General features: G+C 37.2%; 1 protein-coding gene across 1 annotated transcript in view; it reads left to right on the top strand.

Moving 5' to 3' along the window:
• LOC113072146 (NACHT, LRR and PYD domains-containing protein 3-like) overlaps positions 1–10,037 on the top strand; it is a 55,017-nt gene extending 44,980 nt beyond the window's left edge. The window contains exon 10 of the mRNA XM_026245273.1: positions 9,254–10,037. Within this exon, the coding sequence (XP_026101058.1) occupies positions 9,254–9,789 (536 nt within the window). The 3' untranslated portion in view covers positions 9,790–10,037. The remainder of the gene's footprint in view (positions 1–9,253) is intronic.
• Positions 10,038–23,312: the final 13,275 nt, after the last annotated feature.

The raw sequence follows: 23,312 nt of genomic DNA, 5'->3' as shown, positions 1-23,312 counted from the left end.
CATATTTTGGTTGAAAATGAAAGTCGGGTTGATGTCTAAACCCAACTTTGTTTGACGTCAAACTCCGACATCAGACAGACGTTGAATTTTGGTTGGAATAAGCACCACACTGCAACAAAGGGTGAAATGCATGGCAGCACATTAAATATCTCAAGATCTCAGCAGAGGAGGATTAAACAAACTCCACAAACAGCTTTACCAGCTTCACTTATTACTAATCAGACATACTTTATTTCTGTCAGACTAAAATTAACAGGGGATTAAATCTGATGGGTTTAATTTCCATAACAACATAACAGTTATACACCATAACAGTGATTAGTGTTTCCATTAGTTGGGCTCTTAACACTTATTGTATTGTTTATCTTTTGTGCCTGCTGTGACAGTTTGTTTGTCGAGCACATTTACAGCATCAAAGACAGCTAAAGTGACATGAGATCAGGTGATTATCTGTAAATGGATTTATGATCATCATGAAATAAGCTGATTCACCAATGTTTTTTAATCTAACAATTATGTTGGTCCTTTAGTACATTCCTATTACAAACCCTGTGTTTCTGTCAGAACATGAGATCAAGCAGTATTACAACAATCAGTTAATATCTTTTAACAAACATGAGCTCAAAAAACCTAACCTACACTGACACACACAGACATCAACAATCAGCGTATGAATCTCAACAATGGTGACATGCTTTATACTATGGTGGCTCCCAGCATGCATTGCTGCATGAAGCATGTCACCATTGTTGAGATTCATATACTGATTATTGATGTCTATGTGTCTCGAAATATTTTTCTCCCAAAATGTATCTAAAAATGAAAATTCTGAACGTCAGAATGGATGGAAGAAAGTATTATTTCTTGAATATTGTTCATTAGTAAAAAATAACCACTTTAGATCAACAATGAGAAAAATAATATTACTCAATCAATTTTCTTCACGACGACAAAAACTATATCACCTTATAATAATAAATTATGTGTTTCACTAAACACTATTACAGGAACTACAAACTTATTGATTCAAGAGTCAAACTACCCAACTAAAACAAACATTGATCACAATAATGGTGATCAAACATTTTCAAATAAAACATCAACATATAAACCTCTGTTAATTCTCAAAAATAACTTCTGTACACGTCTGACAGAAATAAAGTCAAACTGGTTAGTAATAAGTGAAGCTGGTAATACGTGTAGTGCCATTCGTTTCACAGTTTTTTTATGTTTTTTTGGGGGGGCAGGGGTGTTTATTCCAGCCAACATTCAGTATCTGCCCAACGTTGGAGCTTGACATCAAACAGTCGTTGGATTTAGACGTCAACCTGATTTTCATTTTCAACCAAAATCCAATGTCTAACCGACGTTGGAATTTACATCCTGTGCCTGCTGGGTAGCTTCTGTGATACAGAATACAAATATACACACATTTATCTTCTGCAGGTTACATGTCCTTTACTCAATTACAAATTCTCTATTTTTGAAAGGTTATAAAGATAGTGATTTCATTACCTAATTTTGCCCAATTGTTTAGAGAACCTCGCAGATCAGATCTGACCCGCTGTTCACATTCCAGTTTTTGTTCTCCCTTGACATGTCACGACTCAAATTTGCTCAAAATAAAATATTAACAGGCAAATATAAAATAATTTGGGACCAGCTGAGCAGTTTAAATGAGCAGCATTACCGTTCAAACGTACTGGCTGTAGGAATCAGTGGGCGTGACTCATCATACTATTAGCAAAACGCCGTAAATGACGTGCACTCTGTGCAACCAAAATGGCGTTTTTTTATGTCGTCATATGGCAACAGGAATGGCATTAAAAAACGGTGTTTTTAATGGGCACTAATACACCGTCACATACGGCATCTATAGTCTTCTTCTGCAGTGTGTTGAAACTCTGACTAAAAACACCAAGTTAAACCGTAGCCAATGAAGACAGAGTCATAGTAAGATTGATCATTTACTGTCACTCTTCCTCATTAACATTTGTGGTGAAAACTGTAATAAAACAATACAGCAATATTTAGTGTCCAGTGTCTTGACTAACATAGTATCATAAATGACTTTAACATAAGCATAAACTACTGTTCTTTTTGTAGCAGCGATTACAATGGTTACAGCATTGCTGAGAGCTTGTACACAATGGTAAACAACAATTTTTTGCAGCTTATCAAAACATCGTCTTTTTAACAAAATCATCACTAATTTGTGATCTTCAACGTATCTAGTGTCATATTAATGAACTTATAGCATTGCACTTACATTGCTTTGTGTACAGGTCCTTGTCCGAGAAGTCTCCAGGAGGAGGCGGAACTCCTGTCATCTGTGTAAGGAGTACTGATGGTTAAAGTATGAATAGTTGTTCTGGGTCTACAGACACAGGTAGGAGTGGTTGTGCATTAATGATAGTAGTAACTTCTGCCATTAGTGTGCAAAGAACTTTGTGGGTTAAGCGAGTTTTCAGCTGCAGAAACATTGAATCTAAGATTCTTCTGGCAATGCCGATCAGGCACTCCCACGAGCCTCCCAGGTGAGAGCTGTGTTGTGGATTGAATTCCTAGCTGCATCCTTGCTCACTGAGGTACTTCTGCACCCTTTTGTCCATTCCAAGCTCCTTGCCAGCTCCGATGAAATTGGTACCGCAATCGGAATGGAGTATTGAATTGATAAGCGACTTGCCTCCAAAGATCCACAATCCTGCTGCCCTGATTGCTCCTTCACCTTGCCCATAACAAATCCTACTTCGACTTGTCCATCTTTTTGAAGTATTATTCAAATATGCCACAGCACCTACACAGCAAAATCCCCAGTGTTAATTTAACACTCTTGAGTGTGGACTCATATAAACACTAAAGCAGTGTTAAAAGTAACACTGAAGCAGAGTTGAAGTTAATGAGATAATTAAGAAGTTAATTGAGTTATGATTGAGCATTATTGAAGACACCTGATGTTAACAAGCAGAATCACCAACTGAGAAAATCACAATTTGTGTATCACCATTATAGTGGTCAGTGTTTGCTTTAGTTGGGATCTTGACCCTTCAGTTATTATCTTTAGATTTTATGTGGCTGTGGTGACTGAATTATATCATACAGACAGACCACAGCAAAGGCAATCATGTGTGCCATTGATTGTGATTTGAGCTATTTGTTGTAGAGTTACCTGAATGCCTGAGTTTAAGTTTCTTTACTGCATACATAAGTTAAGTGAAAAAGAAAAGCAAGCAACCCAGCATTTCTGACATAGTATGACATGTTTTTAATAGTTAGTACTACGTAAAAAAGAAATATTTTGTTTGGACACACAGACATCAGGAATCAGCCTGAGCATCACAACAACGGTGACCATCAAAAAAGCATGTTGTAGCCAATAAAAACTCATCCATGGCTCCCATCATGCATTGCGGCATGAATAAATTATGAGCTGAACTGTCTTTTTAACTTTTTATTCTAACTATATTTTACTTTTGCTGTTTTTATGTTAATTTTTTGTATCTAGTTTTGTGATGTTCAGAGTTGGTCTGTTTATCTGAATATGTTGTTTGTCACCGTTGTTGAGATTCATACGTTGATTATTGTTATCTGTGTGTGCCTAAAATTAAAATTCTTTAATAAAAAAAAAAAAATCAGAATTACTTGCAAGAGATAACTACAAAATGTACAGAAAATACAGATTTTTTTCATTGTGGAATCAAAGCTGTGACAATCAATAATGGAAGTTTTACTTTGAGAAAAGACTGTAAATGAGTTCAGTGATTCATGTCAAACAACGATTACATTAAAACATAATCATCAACACGCGATGATTTTTGCTCTTGGTTTGACAAACAAACTTTAAAAGTAAAAAGTTACAAGCCAAGATCCCAGCTAAATCAAACATTGACCACTATAATGGTGACACACAAATTGTGATTTTCTCGTTTGTGATTCTGCTTGTTAACATCAGGTGTCTTCAATAATGCTTAATCATAACTCAATTAACTTCTTAATTATCTCATTAACTTCAACTCTGCTTCAGTGTTACTTTTAACACTGCTTTAGTGTTTATATGAGTCCACACTCAGAGTGTTAAATTAACACTGGGGATTTTGCTGTGTATGGCCTTAGTAGATGCATCAGAGAATACACACAATTCTGTGTGCACTACTTCTGTTAGTGAGGTAGTTGTATATGTACATGAAGCTGTTGTAGGTCTTGGAGAGAATCTCTCTAGGCTTCACATTTGTTTAGTTTGCCCTCCGGAAGGAATGTGGCCTGAGAAGGGCTCTTCCCTGGATCGCGACAGTTGCCAGTAGACCCAGAGGATCGAACACACTGTTGACAGTGGAAAGGACTCCACGGCTGGTAAATGGCCTGTATTGGTCGATGCATAGTAAGTAAATGTGTTGGTTGTTATATCCCATAGCAGACCTAAACTCTGTTGGGTGGGTGAGGTTTCTCCACTCAGATCTAGGTCCTTGATTATAGGAGCACAATCTTCCAGCGGGAAAGCTTCCATAACTGTCTGAGAGTTTGAAGCAAAATTGTGTAAATGGATGTTTGACTGAGCTAGTGAAGCCTGTGTTCGTTGGAGCAAATCAATTGCCTCAGCTTCTGATTGTACAGATACCAAACAAAATAGAAATGTTTTTCCACAAACTTGACGGTATCAGCACCATGCTCCTGTGCACCTTCTCTGATGGTTCTTCGTAACTCATAAATGGCCACAGCAGGGGATGGCCGATTGCCAAAGACGTGGACCTTCATCCGATACTCATTTTCCTTGTTGACGTCATTGTCCTTGTGCCAAAGAAAAAGAGGAAGTTACGATGGTCTTCATGCACCAAGAAACAATTGAACATCTGCTGAATTTCCGCTTGTGACTTAGTCATCTCACCTTTCTCAGTCTTTGGCTCATTTTTTTATAGACTGTGCTTGAGAAGTGTCTTTTGTAGCTGCACTCCATGTTCTGAAGGTGGTACAATGTAAAAAGTGAATTTCTATATTTATTCAATAAAATTGTGTCAAAAATTTACAAGCAATATTATTAATTAAATTTAACACATTTCAATTAAGTAGAAATAATCATAAAAAATGAGTAGAATAACATGAAAAAATTAAGTAAAATTTACACAAAAATATTGATTTCATTGGACAAAAAACCCTATGCTAAAGAATACTATGTTATGCATGCCAGGCCAGCAGTTGGCGATCATGAAACACCCTTCGAAAACATTATATGCATGCACATGACATCAGCCTTTTTACAAATTCACATTTTTGTTGCTTACATAAATATGATACAAGCATCATGTTCAAAAGGCTGTGTCTTAAGGCCCCAAAACAGAGTTATTGAAGACACCTAAAGTTTAATTAATTTAATTTAATTTAATTTAATTTAATTTAATTTAATTTAATTTAATTTAATTTAATTTAATTTAATTTAATTTAATTTAATTTAATTTATTCATTTAGCAGACGCTTTTATCCAAAGCGACTTACAGATGAAGACAGTGGAAGCAATCAAAAACAATAAAAAGAGCAATGATATATAAGTGCTATAACAAGTCTCAGTTAGGTTAATACAGTACACGTAGCATGGGATTTTAACTAATATAATAAATAAATAAAAAACAGAATAAAAAAATAAAAAAATAGAGCAAGCTAGTTAGAGGTCTTTAAACATACACACACACATACATATACAATTGCATAATAAATGAAAAGAAAATAGAATACAAAAAGATTAGAAAGGTAGTTAGATTTTTTAAAGAATAGAATTAGAATAGTGAGTGTTAAAGTTAGAGGGTCAAATAAAGATGGAAGAGATGTGTTTTAAGCCGATTCTTGAAGATGGCTAAGGACTCAGCTGCTCGGATTGAGTTGGGGAGTTCATTCCACCAGAAGGGAACATTTAATTTAAAAGTCCGTAAAAGTGACTTTGTGCTTCTTTGGGAAGTTCACAAACAGAATCAAATTGTAAATTATTGGTTACCATTATAGTGATCAGTGTTTGCTTTAGTTGTAGCACTTTTTACAGCTTTACAGTCATGGTGACTCATATCTGTTCCAGAGTCCAGGAGTGCCTTACAGGGGTAGGTGTCATTGGCCCATCTCTGTCTTGTTGCTCCAGCCGATCAATGCGGGCATCAACCCGTAGAGCCAGGTCAATTAATCCATTGAGTCTAGGAAGTAAATCCAGCTTATAAATTTCTCTCTGAACACGGTCAGCCAGCCCATGCAGGAACATATCCCACTGCGCCTCCTCCTTCCATTTGCACTCAGCTGCCAGCATGCGGAATTCCATCAAGTAGTCCGCAACGGAAGAGTCACCCTATCTAAGATACACGAGTCTTCTGGCAGCCTCCTTGCCAGCTACTCTTAGTTATAGATCCTCTTCATCTCTGTGGCAAGTGCATGGAACGAGGCGCAGCATGGGTCCCGGTTCTCCCACACTGCCATTCCCCACAAGGTTGCCCACCCCATAAGCAGTGTGAGAATGAAAGCTACCTTAGACTCCTCTGTCTCGAAAGTTCAGGTCTGCAATGAGAAATGCATAGAACATCTGGTAAGGAATGCTCTACAGAAGTTTGTCTCACCAGCATAACTAACAGGAATGGGTAGGTGGGGCTCCGGGGGCTGACTCGACTCTACAGTGCAGGGAACAATCGGTGTGGGTGGCACAGCAGGAATGCTTAGTTGTTGGATCTCCTGGGTAAGCTTGGCCACCTCAGTCACAAGTGCTTGAATTGTTTTTCTGGTGTTGGTAATGCTCTCCTGCTGCAGAGCCCTACAAATGAACTTATACTGGGGTTTTTTCTGTTCCTAAAACTGACAGAACAGGATAAGGCCTAAGAGATTTCTTAAGCTGTAATGATGAAAAAAACACAATTACTGATTATTATAAAATTTTTTCTGGTTATTAAAGAGATGTTAACCCTCTCTCTCTCTCTCTCATTCAACACACACAATCAATAGACACAGTCAGTCACCAACAGCACACACACTCAGTCACCAAACCCCTCCCTTCCCTCACACAGACAGAGTGGCCTCAGAGTGAGATCAGATGTCTGACAGCTTTTAAATTTTCTGTTATCCATACAGTGTTGTAAAGTCGTGAAACTATGCATATTTCCTCAGAATTACTTGTTCTCTGTATGAGAAATGGTCTTGAAGTGTTTGGAAGCTGCAATTTAAAAATGAAAGCTTTAGCCTAAGTTCTGCCAGGAAGACTCAATTACTTTGTCACTAATTACCTTCATCATTATCCAATCACGTCTTTATACTTCAGTATATAAGATCGGTACTTACACATGTTTGAGTCCGCAAATGCCGACGCAATAACAAAAATTTAAATTTTCCCAAAATCCACATCTAAACCAAAATAGCAGACTTCCTGTTGGTCGTAGCTGATGACTGTAAATTATAAAGTTGTCCATCTTGATAAGAATAATTTATGTACCAAGTTTGGTGTCTGTAGCTAAACCCCCCCCCCCACTTATGACAAAAGGTGGCGCTATAGAGTGCTTCCTCCATGCCCTTTTATGAGCTTTTGCCATTGTCTATCTATCATTAATACTGATATGTGCTTTGAGTTTCATGTAATTCTGACCATGTTATCTGCCTCAAAATCACCAGAAAAGAATATTCAAGATTGACACATTGCCATGGCAACAATATATTAGATGTCAATATCCCCACAACAGATTTACATCGGCCGTGTTTTGTCATCATTCTGATGAAGTTTGAAGCAAATCGAGTAAAAATAATATGCTGAATTCAAAGCATTTTGAATATGACACACTTCCTGCTGCCAGTTGGTGGCGCTATAACTTTGACTTCTTATAGTTACATATATGCGATCGGCATCATACAACGAACAAACATATGATGTTTGATCAAAACCAGGCAATGAATGTGGATGTTATTAGACATTTCCTTTTTCTCATTTCGTGCCATAATTTTAATGCCTCACCAAAGAGTTTCGAGGCAAATTGTTGAAAGTCCTCTCTCCAAGCTTCTGCAGCTTCCTCATGGCCACAGTATGTTAAGGCCGCCCAAAAAACCTGGGAGTTTAAAAAAACAAGTAATAATAATCCTTAGAAAATCAAGAGGGCCCTGCGCCTATTGGCTCAGGCCCTAATAAAAAAATAAAATTATCCTAAGGAATCCAAAAGTGTTCCTGTGGCTCAACTGGTAGAGCATTGCGTTAGCAGCGCAAGGTTGTGGTTTCAATTCCCAGGGCACACGTCTGCTAAATGCATATATATTTAATAGGGCTCTTTGAGCCCTAATAATCCTTAGGGGAACAAGAGGGCCATGCACCCCTCAAGCCCTGCGTTGGCCCTCTTGTTCCCCTAAGGATTATTAGGGCTCAAGCCCAAAGGGGTGAAGAGCCCTATTGATTTCCTTAGAATTATTATTTATTTATTTATTGTTAAGAGATTTTTGACATCTTGAATGTCCGGTGCTCGGGCCCTAATAAACAGAGCAATTTCAAGGGGGTCCTCTCACCAACGGTGCTTAGGCTCTAATAAGAAACAGAGCAATTGCAATAGGGTTCTCACACCACCGGTGCTTGGGCACTAATAAACTGAGCAATTCCAAGAGGGACAATGATCCCTATTAATAATTACTTAGGATTATTATTATTTTTTATTATTATTATTATTTTTCATTTGACATTGCGGATGCTACATTGTGATGAGATTTTGATATCTCAAAGGGGCTCCTCTTGGGGCGAAGAGCTCCAAGAGGAGCAATTCCAAGAGGGTCCTCACACCACCAGTGCTCGGGCCCTAATAAGTACCGGTGCAATTCCATGAGGGTCCTCACACCGCCGGTTCTTGGGCCCTAATGTATAAATATATCTGCTTAAAGGAATGATGTTGTATGCTAATTGTTATAAAGAATGCATATATAACCATTAGTGTTTAATTGCAAAGAGGTCCATGTTCTTGTTTGCTTATGAGAAGTGGTTTTATTTAATTTTGAGATATTTTGAGTCACGTATTGCCAGAGCAGTTAACTAAATAAACATTTGCTGTCAAAATTAACACTGGCACAAACTCACTGAGTGAAAACTCATTTTACAATTATAAAATCTGTCTCTACCACACAATCAATCTCTTATTAACATTAAGTTTACACTTTTTTAGTTTTTTGAGAAACAAAAGTGAAGGACACTGAACAGTGAGGACAAAGCTGTAAACACACAGACATCTTCAGTGTTGTGTTGTTCTTGATATTTCTCTCTTCTTTTGTTCAGATGTCTGTGATCTCACACTGGATCCAAACACAGCAAACACTCAACTTATTCTGTCTGATGAGAACAGGATGATCAGACATTTGGACGATCCTCAGCCGTATCCTGATCATCCAGAGAGATTTGATGGTGTTCCTCAGGTTCTGAGTGTTGAGAGTCTGACTGGACACTGTTACTGGGAGATTGAATGGAGCGGACGTGCTGATATATCAGTGTCATATAAGGGAATCAGCAGGAAAGGAGGGAGTGACTGTTGGTTTGGAAACAATGACAAATCCTGGAGTCTGCGGTGCTCTTATAATGGATTCACTGTCAGTCACAATAATAGCAGCACTTATATACCTGGCATCTCTTCATCCTCTAATAGAGCAGGAGTGTATGTGGATGTGTTGGCTGGCACTCTGTCCTTCTACAGTGTCTCTGACACACACACACTCACACACTTACACACATTCAACACCACATTCACTGAACCCCTTTGTGCTGGTTTCAGGATTTATCCTGATTCCTCAGTGTCTCTGTGTGATATTAAACCATAGAGAGACTATCGTTTGAGACACAAACTAATCAAATCTCACATAATTACTTTGTATTAATTAATTTTTAATTCATATTTTGAATGTCTTCCAAAGTTATATTTCTAGATTAGACACTAGTAATTAGTAATTATATAAAAAATAGTAATTATATTGTTCTGAATCTTTAATAAACAGAGTAATATGTGTGCTTTAATATTTCTATTGTAAACTGCTCATAAAATGTAATAAAAGTCCATTAGTGACTCATTTGACCCTGAACTGGTTTCTGAATTCTGATGTGAACTGATGACAGTATTAATAATCATGAATGTGATTGAGATCAGAGGCTGAATTGACTCTGAATGAATCCGTCTCCTGATCGTCTGCTTTATTTGTCTGTCTGCGCTGATTTAACACTCGATTCAATGAAAGAATTCTGTCCAAACACTCACAGTATCGCTGCTGAACACAGTTGATCTGGCTCTAATTCAGTCTTTCAGGAGCTTCAGAGCTTCAATCTGCTGCTTGATCACTAGAACATCTTCATCAGCATCTCTTCTTCTGAAATGATGCTCTTTTCTGCTTTATTATTTCTCCACGAGCACGGCACACACTCAGAAAATAAAGTACATACAGTAATTGTACTTTTAGCTCTGAGTGTGGACACATATAAACACTGAAGCAGTGTTAAAACTAACACTGAAGCAGAGTTGAAGTTAATGAGATAATTAAGAAATTAATTGAGTTATGATTGACCATTACTGAAGACACCTGATGTTAACAAGCAGAATCACCAAACCAGAAAATCATAATTTGTGTGTCACCATTATTGTGTTCAGTGTTTGCTTTATAAAGTTTTAAAATACACTGTTATAGCAGCAAGAGACAAGCTAACACAAGAAGTAGCTGGACCAAGATCACAAATAAACCAAACACTTTCCACCACAATGGTGACTTCAAATGAATCAAGTATCAACATTTAAACATCTGTTGATTCTCAATAAGAGCTTCTCTAGATGTCTGACAGAAATAAAGTCACAGAACCTTGTAAGGAGGATCTATGAACGTCTATATCGGACGTACAGAAGACATAAAAAACATAAAAAAAACATGTCATAAAAACATCCTGTCTCCTCAGTGGACGTCTTTTCAACGTCTGCAAAGACATAAAAAGACGTCCACTGGACGTAACTTTGCCCATTGGATTAGGTTGATGTTAAAATACGCAATATAGTAATTTTCACGTAATAGTTCCTTTAAAAACAAACAAAAATGTTAAATACATCTGGCTTCATGCCACAAGACTCCTAACGTATTAAGTTATAATTATATTAAGTTATAAAAATAGTGAGGCGTGGCCAAAGCCAGTGAAAGTACTTAATTAGCTGTTTGTAAAACACTTGTCAGAAGAAACAGTCGAGCAACATAGAAGGACAGCAGCTTGTGAGTGTTTTGTCTTGTTTTCTCATCAGACTAGTGTGTGATCATCATTGGTAGGAAAGTTTTTGGTTTAAATTGTGTGTGTCTTACCCTGGTTAAATACGTGCTGAAAGTGGCGCTTGGTTTTGCGTTTGCCTGTCGCGGGACTGCCTGGTTTCGATCTGCTAAATAGTGAGGCGTGGCCTGCCGACTTCAATTACAGGTAATCAGGCTAATACAAAGCACTAGGTTTCACCGCGGCAGCGGTCGCGGCAACCCTCGTGTGAACCTTCCTTGTGTGAAGACCGAGTGTAAAGACAATCAACTCTACCTGCGCGACTCCACCGAGCAAGGACACCGACTGGGCACTTGAGTATTGCTTTTCTCTTTCTTTACTTTTTGTATAGCTTGTTCTCAAATATCTTACACTTGTAGTCACTATGTGCTTTCAGATCTCAACTATCACTACTAACACTCGGAGAGCACGCTATGTACGTCGCAGGAAGGCCTGTCTGACAAACCTACGCCATGTCCCTCTGACCTCTACTACTATGCTCTCTATTCCAGTTGGTCTCTGGAACTGCCAGTCTGCAGTTAACAAAGCAGACTTGATTTCTTCTATTGCTACTCATTCCGGTCTCAACCTCATGGCACTGACAGAGACTTGGATCAAACCTGAAGATACTGCCACCCCTGCAGCCCTCTCCACTAATTTCACTTGTTCCCACACTCCTCGTACCACTGGGAGGGGTGGAGGTACGGGTCTCCTTATATCCAAAGAATGGAAATTTGATCTTCAGCCATCACCTACAGGTACTGGTTCATTTGAATCACATGCCATTACTGTAACCCACCCTGTTAAAATCCACCTTGTGGTTATTTATCGTCCCCCAGGTCAACTGGGAAACTTCTTTGAGGAGTTGGATGTGCTGCTATCAAACTTTCCTGAAGATGGTACTCCTCTGGTACTGCTTGGTGACTTCAACATCCACCTAGATAAACCCCAGGCTGCTGACTTCAAAACTCTGCTCACCTCATTTGATCTCAAGCTAGTGTCTACTACAGCGACTCACAAATCGGGCAACCAACTGGTCCTCATCTACACACGCTGTTGCTCTGTGGACACCTCTTCAGTTGCTCCACTGCACACCTCTGATCACTTCCTCATTACTGCTAACCTAGCACTTACTCCTGAAGTGGCACACACTCCAACCCAGGTCACCTTTCGACGGAACCTACGCTCACTCTCTCCATCTCGCCTATCTGCTGTGGTTTCATCCTCTCTTCCACCACTCTCTCAGTTTTCTGCTCTGGACACGAACAGTGCTACGGACACTCTTTGCTCCACTTTAACATCTTGCTTGGACAACTTTTGCCCACTGTTGTCTAGACCAGCACGCACTGCCCCATCTGCCCCCTGGCTGTCCGAGGTTCTCCGTGAACATCGCTCTAAACTCAGGGCTGCAGAGAGGAAATGGCAGAAATCAAAAAGCTCTACGGACCTCAGTGTGTATCAATCTCTCCTCTCTTCCTTCTCTGCAAATGTCTTCACAGCTAAAACACCCTACTACCACAACAAAATTAACAGCTGCAGTGATGCTCGGACACTCTTCAAGACTTTCTCTTCTCTTCTTAATCCACCGCCTCCACCTCCTCCATCGACTCTTACAGCGGACGACTTTGCAGCTTTCTTCACAAATAAGACAAGATCCATCAGTGACCAATTCTCCACACCGCAGACTGAGGACAACTTCACAATGACCGATGCACACTCTTTATCCTCCTTCTCACCACTCTCAGAGATGGACGTCTCCAAAATTCTCCTGTCCAATCATCCTACTACTTGTCCACTTGATCCGATCCCCACTCACCTCCTTCAAGCGATCTCTTCTTCAGTCATACCTTCACTTACTCTCATTATCAACTCCTCTCTTCACTCTGGAACATTTCCCTTAGCATTCAAGCAGGCTCGGGTAAGCCCACTGCTCAAGAAACCATCTCTAAATCCAGCGCTTATTGAAAACTACAGACCGGTATCTCTTCTTCCATTCATTGCAAAGACACTTGAGCGAGCTGTGTTCAACCAGCTTTCTATGTTCCTTGGACAGAACAACCTCCTGGACAGCAACCAATCTGGCTTCAAAAGTGGCCACTCAACTGAGACTGCTCTGCTCTCGGTTACTGAAGCCCTGCGACTAGCAAGAGCAGCTTCAAAATCCTCGGTACTCATCTTACTGGACCTGTCTGCTGCTTTTGACACTGTTAATCACCAGATTCTCCTGTCCACCCTCAGAAAGATGGGCATCTCTGGAACTGCTCTCCTGTGGTTTAAGTCCTACCTCTCTGACAGATCCTTCAGTGTGTCTTGGAGGGGTGAAGTTTCTAAGTCACAACACCTTGCTACTGGGGTTCCTCAAGGCTCAGTGCTTGGACCACTTCTCTTCTCCATCTACATGACATCTTTAGGATCTGTCATTCAGAAGCATGGCTTTTCTTATCACTGCTATGCTGATGACACCCAACTCTACTTCTCATTCCAGCCAGATGACCCGACGGTAGCTGCTCGCATTTCAGCCTATCTGAGTGACACTTCTAGCTGGATGAATGACCATTACCTTCAGCTTTACCTTACAAAGACTGAACTACTGGTGATTCCAGCTAACCCATTGATTCATCACAACTTCTCTATACAGCTGGGCTCGTCAACCATAACTCCTTCGAAGACAGCTAGAAACCTAGGTGTTGTGATGGATCATCAATTAAGCTTCACTGACCACATTGCTACAACGACCCGGTCCTGCAGGTTTGCCTTATACAACATTAGGAAGATTAGACCCTTCCTGTCAGAGCAAGCAACCCAACTTCTTGTCCAAGCTCTTGGTCTCTCCAGATTGGACTATTGTAATGCTCTCCTGGCTCTTCCTGCATGTACTGTCAAGCCTCTGCAAATGATCCAGAATGCAGCAGTGAGGTTTGTCTTCAATGAGCCAAAAAAAGCTAATGTTACCCCTCTCCTCATCAGGTTACACTGGCTACCAGTAGCCGCTCGCATCAAATTCAAGGTACTGATGCTTGCCTACAAGACGACCACTGGCACGGCACCAACTTACCTAAACTCACTGGTTAAATCCTATGTGCCCTCCAGAAGTTTGCGCTCTGCAAGGGAACAACGCCTTGTGGTGCCATCCCAAAGAAATTCAAAATCACTCTCACGGACCTTTTCCTGGACTGTGCCCAGCTGGTGGAATGACCTCCCAATCTCAATTCGTACAGCTGAGTCTTTACTCATTTTCAAGAAACGTCTAAAGACTCATCTTTTTCGCCTGCACTTAACCTACTAACACCAGTACTTTTCCTTTTTTTTGTCTTTTTCATTTAATTAAAAAATAAAATAAAATAAAAAATAAAACACCTGGCTATGCGTTCTATACTAGACTAACTGAGACTTGTCATGGCACTTGTATACTGTTGTTGTTCTCTTGTTGACCTGACTGCTTCTATTGTTCTCATTTGTAAGACACTTTGGATAAAAGCATCTGCTAAATGATTAAATGTAAAATGTAAATAATTAACCCTGGATTTATTTAACATGCATTATGTACCATGTGTTGAGTTCAGTCTAAAATGCATTGAGTAAAGCAGGTAATATACAAGACTTGGTACTTGGCAGAAACTTTCAATAATAATAAAAGTTATTTGACCCGTGTTATGGTCTTATATTTATTTAGACTATTTGATTAATATAATGTTGTGGCCTAGTGGTTAGAGAGTTTGACCCCCTAACCCTAGGGTTGTGGATTCGAAACTCTGGCCGGCAATACCACAACTGTATTTTTTTACAGTAACATTGAATTTAACTTGTAGTTTATTTTACAGTAATATTTTGTAATTTCACTAAAGTACAGTATTTACCTGGCAAAAAAGTTGCCAATAAAATCCTGTAAATACCCCAAAATACAATATGATGTTGTAATAATTTAAAGAATAATTTTAACAGTAAACTACAAAATATGTATATAAATGCATTATCATGAGCTCTATCTTAATACATTTACAAATGAATAAAAATGAATAAAGTCAATGATGTTCAAGTAAGTATTTATTAATACTGGCAGAAAGACATTGCAAGGCTTTTACTGGTAAAATAAAAATGTCACTCTTTCAACAGTTAAAATCGTATCATAAAAATTACATAGCATCACAAATAACTACAAATGCATGTTAAAAAAATAAGCCATATTCAGAGTAGAACATTAACTTTCTATGAAAATGAAGGTCAATCAAAAGAATTTGTATAATTTTTGTAAAAAAAAAATGTTTTAAAGAAAATGATTAAAATTAAATGCTGGAATCAACATTAAATCACAAATTATCTTGTTTGAGCTTATGTTCTATTAAATTAAGAATATTCCTGCAAAAGACAATTTAATAAATATATACTGTAAGTCCATCAACTTTCTGAGATGACCACACACATGAGGGTTGTCCCTCTTCTGACACTTTTCCACTTGTTTTGCCTCTATGTTTAGTCTTGTATCCAGTGAGTGCTGTGATTCCAAGAAAACATCTGCACATAAAAACAAGCAAAAGCATCAGGATAAAGTCAAGTATTGAATAAAACTAGCTCAATAAAATAAATGTCATAATGCCACTTATACAATACAATCAGCATTTACCAAGTTACTTCACCCCAAAATGAAAATCTTGCCATTAATCACTTACCTCCATGTCGTTTCAAACCCGTAAAAGCTTTGTTCATCTTAAGACAATTTAAGATGAACAAACAATTACACAATTTAAGATACTCTGGATGAAAACCGGGAGGTTTGTGACTGTCCCACTGACTGCCAAGTATATACAACTGTCAAGGCCCAGAAAAGGACGAAAGACATCATCAGAATAGTCCATCTGTGGTTCAACCGTAACGTTATGAAGCAAAAACAATACTTTTTGTATGCAAAGAAAAAAAAAATAACGATTTATTCAACAATTCGCCTCCTCTACGCATCAGTGTAACGCCATTTTGGCGAGTATCTGTTGCACTACAGCCGCTGTTCTGTGTCAGCTGGGTCACATGGACACGCTTTCTATGTTCATTTACGCTTTGATTTGAATGCAAACAAAAATCAAAGCAAAACATCTTTTTTGAATAAAGTTCTTATTTTTGTTTTCTTTGCAAACAAAAAGTATTCTCGTAGCTTTTTAAAATTACAGTTGAACCACTGATGACAGATGGACTATTATGACGATGCTTTTCATACCTTTCTGGGCTTAGACATTGTAAATTGTTTGGCTGTCAGTGGGACAGACACAAGCCTCCCGGTTCTCATTCAAAATATCTTAAATTGTGTTCTGAAGACGAACAAAGCTTTTACGGGTTTGAAATGAAATTAATCACTGTTAATCAAGCTGACAGTGCTTGACTAAATTGTCATTATGGGGTGGAGTAACCCTTTAAACTAAATAAGTAACCTTTTTCACAAATGAAATTACTTAAGTAAAGCTTGTTACCTTTAAAAAAGTCAAAGTGTGCAAAAGATGCCTGCTCCTGGGATGCCAGACTGAAGTCCAGCTACCAAGGTCACTTGTCTAAATGTCAGGATAGGAGGCTATTGTGACATGATATCACTTATACATTATAAGTATATACTCAAATAAATATAAAAAGGATATATTTCTCAAGTATAATTAAGTGAACTTAACAGGAATTATGAATAAAGCCTGTTATCTTCAATCGTTCTCGGGCTGCTCCAGTCTGCTGGGTTTCAGATTTGAATGATGCGCGTGCAATCCCATAATGCCACACTACAGTAAGTTAGTGTAAAAAGCAGGAACTACAGTGACAACACCTGCTTCTTGTAAATAAATTACAGTTGATGTGGAAATATACTGTTAACAACTGTTAAACCTTATTTGACCCATAATGCATTGCGAATTACAGCTGCATCTTGTTAAATGTTTATACAGTAAAATTTTGTAAAATTTTGCTGTAGAAACTACAGCAATTTTTACAGTGTACTGTTCACGAAATGAAAGTTGAACTCATGGTGTGTATACACAGCTACATAATTTATTTGTATCTTACCAATTATGTTAATTTACAAATTTCTTATTTCTTGAAAATGTTTGTATTACATTTTTTTTTAAACTTCAATATTTACCTCATGAGACGTGGGCTGCGATTTATCTTCATAAGTATCCATTTCTCAACTGTGCACAATACATCAGTCTGTTTCATTTTATTTCCACAAAATATTTTATTATTTTACACAGTAAAAAAAAATACATTCATAATTTTAATATCTGATTAATCTGATAATTAATGCAAAAGAATAACAATATACATGTGTTGCTCATAGACAGATAATGATTTATGCTGCAGATCTTTCACAAAACAAATAAACATAGATAAAAACACACATGAATGCAAACAGCGATCTTTTAATTAATGCAAACCTACCATAATTACATTATGTTTAATTGTACAGTTACAGTTACAAATTATGTTATCAAATAAAGTTAATACAAAATGCTTTATCAGAAATCTCTTTGCGTCTTGTTTGACAATCAAAAACCTTGATCTTATATAACAGTCAGAGCAAATTCAGCTCTTCGAAAATGTAAAGTATAGCATATTTTAGTGGTTTGTGTTAGAAAGAAGAAATCCCTGTGGACTGATTAAGCTGACATAGACACTGATCCGCATAATCAACAGAAGAATAAAGCAATCTCTGTGTTGTATCTTGATGATCATCATTGTATCATGTTCACCTGGCATAAAAGTAAAAATGTATGAAAATAGTCAAATGCTTTACAGTTTTTACAGAACACTAGTGAGATCACTTCAAAACACTGTTACAAAAACCTGCTTTCGGGAAGCAGAAAATATTTTGCTAGTCAATATCTGTTACAGTATACAACACAAATAGAGTGGTGCAGATTTTTTCAATTGCTAAAAAGCATTTACTAATTACTTAAAGTATTTTTTCTAAACTCTGAACACAGCAACACACATTAGCCAAATAGTTGATTTTCTGGCCAAAACCACATTTTGTTAAATAAATACAAACTCTACATTTCAAAATACTGAATGCCTTTTTCTATATATACTGTAATAATTCAAAACTCAGCAAAACCTATCCAACAGAAAGATATAGTCAATCATAGCACAGCCAAAATACTAACAACTGATGGCTTTACAAAAACATGTTTCAGTTCTACCGGCAGTTCTACTAAGCAATATAAAAATCCATACACAGCAAAATCTCCAGTGTTAATTTAACAGTCTGCACTGTAAAAAATTGTGCCGTTAAATAACAGTAATTTACTGGCAGCAGGGGCGCCAGTAAAGTACTGTTAATTTACAGCTTTTAACCATTAATTTACCGCTCTTATTTTTTTTTACAATATTTTACCGTAAATTCTACCATGGAAATTAACTCCACTCCCACTGCTTCAAACAGTTCGAGTTTAAAAGCTAGCATTCCTATGATGTTAGTACTATGAACTTATTCGATTTGAGTCCACTGAGAAGGAATATTTCTTAATATAAAAATGCAAACACTTAATGTGTAGTAGTAAAGAAACTAAATGCATGACTTTAACTTAAATCACTGCAGTTAATTGTCAGCTATAGCACACATGTATGTGCTGAAGTACTTAACACAGAGATCACCACTGTATCAGCATCTTTATATAAAGCAGCAGAAGATCAGAAATTGTGGCTCATCATTGACTGAAGCACAGGCTCTACACTCCAGCACAATGGTGAACGACAAAACTGCATTAAACTAACAGATCTCTCTTGTGCAAACACACATTAATACAGTCGAGTTCAGTATTTACTCTCATTATGAGTGTATGACTTTGCATAATTATTTTCTATGGATGTCCACAAATATTTTAGTTAAATTAACTTTTTTTTTTCCATTTGGTAAATCTGACGTTTAGATTTTACAGTATATTACTGTTTTTCCTTGACTTAACAGCAACAAACTGTAGAAAAACACTGTTTTTGCTGGCAACCATTAATTTACGGCACGAAACTATAGAAAAAAAGTTATTTACTGGCAGCAGGGGTGGAAATTGTTATAGCAAAACAAATGTCCACAGAAGAAAAAAAAATCTGAAAGATTTGAAAGTCATGAAAGACTGTTAAGAAAATTTGACTCATAAAAAATAAAACCTTTGCTGGTATTTAGACAGAAAGATCAAGAATCAGCGTATGAATCACAACAATGGTGACAATCCACAAAATAAATAAACAGATCAGTTCTGAACATCACAAAACATGCTTCTAAAACTTAAGACAAATGCAAAATGATAAGCACATAATAATTCAAGAAAATAAGTGAACAATTCAGGGGCATAATTTATTCATGCCGCAATGCATGCTGGGAGTCATGGATGAGTTTTATCCTGTGCTGGTACCCAGCATGCATTGCATCATGAACCTTTTGATTGTCACCATTGTTGAGATTCATATGCTGATTGTTTCTCTCTTTGAGTGTTGTGGGGACTGCTGCCCGAAATATTTTTTAACTAAAACTATCGTTAAATCAATAAGTTCTGGTTATCACATTACGGTTCAATCTTACAAAACTGAAGAAACAAAAATAAATTGTGTCATTCACTCACATATTTCAAAAACCAAACTAATATTTGATTACTATAGCAACACTTTAAGTCTGTCTAGTAGATCATGCCTGACAGAGACAGCCATAATCACTTGACTATCAAAAGTAATACTGCTGTAACAGATGTATCATAAAGATACAAATACAGCAAAGAAACAAAATTTAAAGTACAATAGACAAGGGTCAGTAGCCCAACTAAAGGAAACACTGATCTCCACAATGGTAACCGTCAAACGAAACAGTAACATTATCATCTAAATCTCTGTAATTCTCAGTAAGATCTTTCGATCTCTGATCTCTGATCTGATAGAAATAAAGTCAGTCTGGTTAGCAGGGGCGGGTCTACGTGGTGGCCAGGGGGGGCACCGGCCCCCCCTGAAATTCGATTGGCCACCCCAGGTGCCCCCCTATAAGATGTCTTGTGATTGGTTCATTTTATGGCAAATCAGTCTATAGACTCTACTGAATTCGGGATTCAAAGAAGTGCAGCGTCTTCAGAGAAACAACGCTCGTCGCGATCTTGGACTTAATTAATTAATTCTTGACCTGGGTCTTCAGTCTGTGATTAACTCACCTCGTGTCTGACAAGTCTTCGGGTTCAAATCATTCCTTAATCACGTGACAGACCCATGCGCTATTTCTGACATTTCTGTCACTGTGTTTTTGTTACTGTTTCTTGAGGATCTGTGGTGTTATTATTTTATAAATAAATAAAACCTTTTAATAAATAAAATATTGATTAATTTGTCTTTTTGACTGTCTATCAGTAAAATAAACACTAGGCTATATAATAATCTAATAAAGTATTTATAGCCTAGTTTAATTTTTAATCCATTTTAATAATATATGTATAAGATGCTTGCTCAAAAAGGACATAATGACATCAATTAAAATCAAACAACATTTTGAATCCTAAACAAGTAACACTACAGTTCTATAGTCTAATCTGAAGGGTGAACTCAAAAGATATAAATCATACAACACAGTCATTTTTGAAGATTAGAATCCACTGTAAAAAAAAAAAAAAAAAAACAATCAAAGTGATGTCGCCGTCATAGAGACGACTTGTTCTTCCCTAGTCACATTAAAGATTCGTCGTTCAAGAACGACACATCACAAGACACCAAACAAAGAGCTGGTAGGTAACCTTTATGTATGGTTTAAAATGTTTGTATGGTTTTCTCAGATCAATGTTTTTACCCCGTCAGGCTCTGCTCGCGTTGGTCGTGGTTGATTTCAATCGAATGTTCAGTCAACGTTTAATAAAACACAATAAAAGTAAAATACGATGGGGGGCTATCAACAATAAACATGTCATGTTGATTTGCATATTTTTGTATCAGTTTATTTTGTGACAGTGACCACATATAGCAAGATTGCACCAAATGACAATATGCACAGAATGATCTATAATAATATTTGTCTTGGTGACACGTTACTTGTTAATGCATGAGAGTAAGTCAGTTAGAGAGTCAGTTAAATTGTCAGGCCTAACTTAGCCATTTACACATGAAATGTTGTGGATGCATTCTGTGCATTTCATTTACAATTTGAATTTTCTTTTTTGAGATTGAGAAAAAACAGACACACATAAGTGTTTCTTTTGAAGGCAGGGAAGAGAGCAGTGGCAAGCCATGAAAAGAAGTAAAGATATAGGGAGTTTGTTTCAATGAAAAAAAAAAAAAATGTATTCTTCAAATTTAACTTAATGGATGTATACAGGGATGACAAAAACTAAAGTAATCAAAAATGTGCTTTATTACTGCATTTGTTTACAAGTAACTTATTCAAGTTAAAAATAATAATAAAATCAATAGGATATGCGTAATACACTTTAGAATTTCGCTTTTTTTTTATTTGGGGCAGTGGCGGCCACCCCATTAGGAGGCAGTGCCCCAGCATGGCCCCCCCACTGAAAATGCTCTAGACACGCCCCCTGCTGGTTAGTAATGAGTGAAGTTGGTAAAGCTGTTTGTTGATTGTTTAAATCTTCAGTTGATTTAATCTAAAGCTGTGGCTGAAGTCAGTTGTAGGTTCATTTAGTTCAATTCACTTATTAGTTTTCATTCTCTCTGTCAGGTGGACTATATTAGTAAACTCATGTAAGGAATAGTGAATGAGGGTGTAGGGTGTGATTTGAAACACAGCCGCTGAGTGTCGACTTTGAACGTCGTTAATTAACGATATATAGCAGCAGGCTACCTTCTCGAAAATGATGAATATTACCCAGAATGCACCGTTTTAATGAAAAACAGTATGTTACTGTCAAAATTTGGCCGTTTTTTTTACAGCGATTTTTAACAGTGTGAGTGCACTGTAAAAAAATGTTGCCGTTAAATAACAGTAATTTTCTGGCAGCAGGGGTGCCAGTAAAGTACTGTTAATTTACAGCTCTTAACCATTAATTTACCACTCTTATTTTTTAACAGTATTTTACCATAAATTCTACCATGGATATTAACTCCACTCCCACTGCTTCAAACAGTTCTAGTTTTTAAAACTAGCATTCCCACGATGTTAGTACTATGAACTTATTTCATTTGAGTCCACTGAGAAGGAATATTTCTTACACTTAATGTGCAGTAATAAAGTAACTAAATACATGACTTTTACTCAAATCACTGCAGCTCATTGTCAGCTGTATTACACATGTACGTGCTGAAATACTCAACACAGAGATCACCACTGTATCAGCGACTCCACATTTACTGCCTTTATATAAAGCAGCAGAAAATCAGAATTTGAAGCTCATCATTGACTGAAGCACCAGCTCTACTCTCCAGCACAATGGTGAACAACAAAACTACATTAAACTAAACGATCTCTCTTGTGCAAACACACATTAATACAGTTGAGTTCAGTATTTACTCTCATTATCAGTGTATGACTTTGCCTATTTTTTTTCTATGGATGTTCACAAATATTTTAGTTAAATTAACTTTTTTTTCATTTGGTAAATCTGACGTTTACATTTACAGTATATTACTGTTTTTCCTTGACTTGACGGCAAAAAACTGTAGAAAAACACTTTTTTTTGCTGGCAACCATTAATTTACGGCAAGAAACAGTAGAAAAACAGTTATTTACTGGCAGCAGGGGTGCCAGTAAATAACTGTTTTTTTACAGTTTGTTTCCTGTAATTTAATTACAGTTTATTGCTGTTAAATTATGTTTCATGCTGTTTTTTCTTCATCTTAAATCTTTAACCCTTTAAACCCCACAAGAAAATCCTCAGTTTTAAATGAACACTTATAATGTGTGCACACTACAGAGTGCTTGAGTAACACTGAATCAGTGAAGTTAATATGATAATTCGGTGATTAATTGATGATTGAGCATTAGTGATAAACACCTGCAGAATCACTGAAGGAAAGAGAAACACAAGAACTACAAATGACTTCAGCCACAGCCTTAGATGAAATCAACTGAATAAAAGAATACATCAAATCTCTCAAGAGCTGATTAAACAACTACTAAAAACAGCTTCAC

The sequence above is a fragment of the Carassius auratus genome, unplaced genomic scaffold, assembly GCF_003368295.1.
Source record: "Carassius auratus strain Wakin unplaced genomic scaffold, ASM336829v1 scaf_tig00008558, whole genome shotgun sequence".
Taxonomy (NCBI): domain Eukaryota; kingdom Metazoa; phylum Chordata; class Actinopteri; order Cypriniformes; family Cyprinidae; genus Carassius; species Carassius auratus.
Note: the sequence above shows the minus strand (reverse complement) of the source record. Positions and strands in the feature narration are given on the sequence as shown.